At 52.0% G+C, this 4,746-nt stretch overlaps 1 protein-coding gene across 1 annotated transcript in view; it reads right to left on the reverse strand.

The window, feature by feature from the left end:
* Positions 1–313: 313 nt before the first annotated feature.
* Positions 314–4,746, reverse strand: part of magi2a (membrane associated guanylate kinase, WW and PDZ domain containing 2a) — a gene marked incomplete at both ends in the record, with an annotated part of 235,300 nt that continues 230,867 nt past the window's right edge. The window contains 1 exon segment of the mRNA XM_080851836.1: positions 314–1,101. Coding sequence (XP_080707962.1) covers positions 314–1,101 — 788 coding nt within the window.

Below are 4,746 nucleotides of genomic sequence, written 5' to 3' on the forward strand. Positions count from 1 at the left end.
TTTCTAAAATAAATGAAAATAAAGTATAAATAATAATAACAATAATACAACAACAACAACAACAACAACAACGACATGGTCCTCCCCAGAGGTGCATGAAGATGCCTCGTGTCCCCGTCCCGCAGAGTGTCAGGGCTGGGGTGAGGCAGGTGGAGTTGTGGGGGTGCCTGTGGAGGTCTGGGACAACACTGATATCAACCAAGGGGCCACATCAGGTTTTAACTATGCTGAAATGGGTCAAACCATGCAGCCCTGGGTCGTGGCGTTGAGAGTGTGTGTGTGTGTGTGTGTGTGTGAGTGTGTGTACAGGGTGTTATCTGCTCACAGTGGAGGACCCAGAGCGCAGGGTGCTGGGTAACTTATCCGAGCCGGGGATCTTCCAGGGCCCGGGGGAGACGGTAGCCTTCCGGCCCGACGTGCCGGAGCTCTTGGCGGTGTGGCTGCCGCGGCTCTCCTTGAGGGCCCTCTCCGGCTCTCGTGGCTGGGCCTTATGTGCCACTGGCTCCCTCTGCTGGCTGGCAGGGGCGTCGGGGCTGCTGGGGTTGCCCGGGGTTGCGCCTCCGTTCAGGTTAGAGTCCGTGTGGGAGGGCCTGGAGCTTTTGGACGGGGAGCGGGTCGAGTCGCCCCTCTTCCTGGAGGAGGCACCACTGCTGCTCCCGCCGCCGCCGCGCCCCTCCCTGCGCTCCTTCGACCGCGCCCGGCTGCTTTTGGAGGCCTTAGGATCCAGAGGCTCCCCGGCCGCCCCACTCAGGGCCTCCGCCAGAGAGGGCTGACCCCGCCCAGCCGCTCCGCCTCCCTGCTGGGTGGTCCTGCCACCGTCCGACTGCTGATTGGCCCTGATGCTGCCGCCGTGGGCCAGCCTCTGTCCCGGGGCCCCACCCGCCTGGTCCACCACCCCCGGCTCCGCCCCCCAGGGGCTTTGCGAGCGTTCGGCGACCGCCAGCGTCTCCAGGGGCGGCGGCAGCAGGAGAGGCGGGTCCAGGGGCGGGCTCAGGTGAGATGGAGGTGATGGATTGGTCAAGGTGCTGTCCAGGGGCGGGGCTGCTACTTCCGACAGGCTTGGGGAGGCTGTAGGGTGAGCATCCCAGGGGGTGGGATTGTCTGCCGTGGGAGGGGAACAAGGGAACGCAGTGAGCCGTCACCGTTCATATCATCACCATGCAAGCAAGCATGCACACATCAAACCACTGCAAACACACCAAGATAGAGACTTCTACCAACACACCAAGATAGCGACTTCTACCAACACACCAAGATAGAGACTTCTACCAACACACCAAGATAGAGACTTCTACCAACACACCAAGATAGAGACTTCTACCAACACACCAAGATAGAGACTTCTACCAACACACCAAGATAGAGACTTCTACCAACACACCAAGATAGAGACTTCTACCAACACACCAAGATAGCGACTTCTACCAACACACCAAGATAGAGACTTCTACCAACACACCAAGATAGAGACTTCTACCAACACACCAAGATAGAGACTTCTACCAACACACCAAGATAGAGACTTCTACCAACACACCAAGATAGCGACTTCTACCAACACACCAAGATAGAGACTTCTACCAACACACCAAGATAGCGACTTCTACCAACACACCGAGACAGAGACTTCTACAAACACACCAAGATAGAGACTTCTACCAACACACCAAGATAGAGACTTCTACCAACACACCAAGATAGCGACTTCTACCAACACACCGAGACAGAGACTTCTACAAACACACCAAGATAGAGACTTCTACAAACAAACTAAGATAGAGACTTCTACCAACACACCAAGAACAAGACTTGTAGACACCCGGTGCTAGTTTCCAAGTTGACAAAAAAAACGGAGAGACCTGAATTCCTCAACTACATTGCTGGCTTACTGAACCCTATGCCATGCTCTCTGCTTCGAGGAAAATTAGGGCAGTTCCAGTCATTCTCACACTCCTCTGAGCTATCCCAGCAAGCACCTGGGGGACAGGGTGAAGGGTCTTCTTGACGGGAACACAAGTATCTGATAGCTAGAGGTCACCTCCCCCATCTACGCTATCTGTCCCCCACCCCACCCTAGAGACTTGAGCAGAGTAACCACGGTAACTGATGACAATTACCCGACTCTTGAAACGGTCTACTCTGGGTGCAAACTCTCAAAGCTAAGGTCCTGTGGTAGATCTTTTGCTATCTATAGCCTTCCTTCAGGAAATCTCTCTCTCTTTCTCTATCCCTCTGGCTCTCCCCACTCTCCTGTGTCCTAATTAGAAAGAAAAAGCCACAAGGAAGAATGCGCTGGTGGCTTTTTGCGTTTTTTTGTCTGGTTTTTCTGCCGTCGCTTCTTTGCCCTGTGCTCCGCCAAACCCTCAGGGACGCACACACCTGACACCTGCATCTCAGTTGCCGTGGCAACCACCATTGTGACTGTGAAGCAAGCTCGGTGACCTGTGTGACCGTCGCTGGCTGCGCTCATTCTACTCCTCTCAGTTAACAAAGTCACTGTGTCTCCTGAATGTCCCTTGGATGGCTGAACACTAGCTCCATAACTATCTCCACACACACACTCAACTCATGCACATTGATGTGTGTGGATCCACAAGAAAACGACTCACACACACACACACACCAATCACACAGATTCACATGCAGAGATATGTAAATACATGCACACAAGGAAAATTATCAGCAGTTTAAACCCCTCATCTCTTCCCTATCCCTACCCACCCTCGCGCCCCCTTAAACTGTCAGGAGACTAAAATACAACTGGCAGTTTATTTTTAACACACACACCCAAAGCAAACAAAATATTTAAAAGGGCATCTTAAATAGGGACCTCTCCTTCCAGCTCCACACTGAGGCGCGGTGCTGATGTGTGATTTAAAGCACGCCTCCCTGTCCACCCTGCCGCGTTAGCGCTCCTCTCGCTCGTATTTCAGCGCGGAGTTATGTGGCCCTCAGGCAGGTAATAGCCGGGGCCTTCGGAGAGCGATGAAGAGCCCGAGACCCGTAAAGGAGTGCTGAGCCGCCCGGCGAGCGTGGGAGCTTGGGAGCCCCTAAAACCTCAATCCTGCCAGGGCTGATGCCTGACGACTGTATTTCACAGCTTTTCACAGGACGTCAGCGAGCGCAGGGGAGCTTGGAGGTTTACGGAGTGAAGGGCTTATGTGTGTGAGTCTGTGTGTGTGTGTGTGTGTGTGTGTGTGTGTGTGTGTGTGGTGTGGGGTGCTTAGTGAATAAGAAACGGGAAATGGTGTTGGTGTGTGTGTGTGTGTGTGTGTGTGTGTGTGTGTGGGTGTGGGTGTGGTTGTGTGTGTGTGGTGTGTGTGAGAAATGTAGGAGTGTTAGACTAGGATGCGTATGATGACACCTGCACTGTATTACCAGGTGGGGAGGGCTTAAGCAATCAGCAAACCGTTTGTGGTGCGTGATTGTGCTGTGACTAGGCACAAACGTGTGTGTGTGTGTGTGTGTGTGTGTGTGTGTGTGTGTGTGTGTGTATGTGTGTGTGTGTCTGGCAGAATTGTATTAATTTTAATGTATTAATCGCCACATTACTGGAAGGGTTCAGGTGGGGGATGCTTGCTGGGAAACAACTTGGAATCCTAGCGAGCCCAGCGAATACAGCGATGACTGTGCCAAAAATGTGCCTGGCTGGGCAAGCGCTGTAGAACCAGGTCTGGTGTTGGCGTACGGGGCGGTGAGGATCCCTTGGAAGAGGAGCGAGCTGAATGGTGCTGGTGGGTGTCTCAGAGGTAAGATGGGGGTGATGGATGTGCACTACCGAGGGCCCTCAGAGCGGCTGGTGGAGGTGGGATTATCTGGGAAGAAATAATCCATTCTCCCGCCCATAACTCAGTGCACAAGTGTGTGCATGCTTTAGGGCATAAATGTGTGTGTTCATGTGCGTGTTTTTGGATCGCTCTTGTTCAGCTAACATTTAGAGGGAATGAAACACTTTCATTAATGATCTCTGAGGTGCAGAATGCCTTCTCTCTCTCTCTCTCTCTCTCTCTCTCTCTCTCTGTATTATGTTGCCCTGGTTTGATTCCCAATGACAGCAGGTTGTCTGTAAGTCATTTTGGATAAAAGTGTCTGCTAAATACTTCACATTTATATATACGTTGGCTTGTGTGTTAGTTAGGATTGCTCACATTAAGCTTATTAAGCTAAGTGACGCATTTCATTACTACTACTCTGCATTTATATGCAGTGCATAGGGTGATAAAAGCTGAGTGTGCGTGTGTGTGTGTGTGTGTGTGTGTTCCATCCCTTCTTTAATTTCTATGCTTCCAACATCACTGTATTTAAATGTTTGATTTAGTCACGAACAGAGCCCTTAGGCAGCTTGAGGATTTCTTTTGAGTAAGTAAGCTAAATAAGCGGAGCTTAGCATGATATAACTTCAAACACACACACAAGTACACCCTGATGTCCTTAAATACCCCACAGCAACCGTGGCACCATTCCATTACCCTCACTTCACCCCCTGACCCTCCACTACCCCCCTGCTCTTCCCATGGTCACACACACAGTACCTCACACTTGCTGCAGGGGGAGCCAAAAACAAAATGTTAACTGGGAAACTGGTCCTGAACATCCTTGCTCTCAGTGAAGACCAAAATGGGTGTTTAAAGTGTGTGTGTGTGGGGGGGGGGGGGGGGGGGGGGGGCTGTTATGGGATGGCATCAGGGATTTTCTTCCAAGTATAGAGGCCAGGGAATGCTGGGAGGGCATGAGAAGTGGAGCATC

Source organism: Sprattus sprattus (genome assembly GCF_963457725.1).
Source record: "Sprattus sprattus genome assembly, chromosome: 14".
Classification (NCBI taxonomy): domain Eukaryota; kingdom Metazoa; phylum Chordata; class Actinopteri; order Clupeiformes; family Clupeidae; genus Sprattus; species Sprattus sprattus.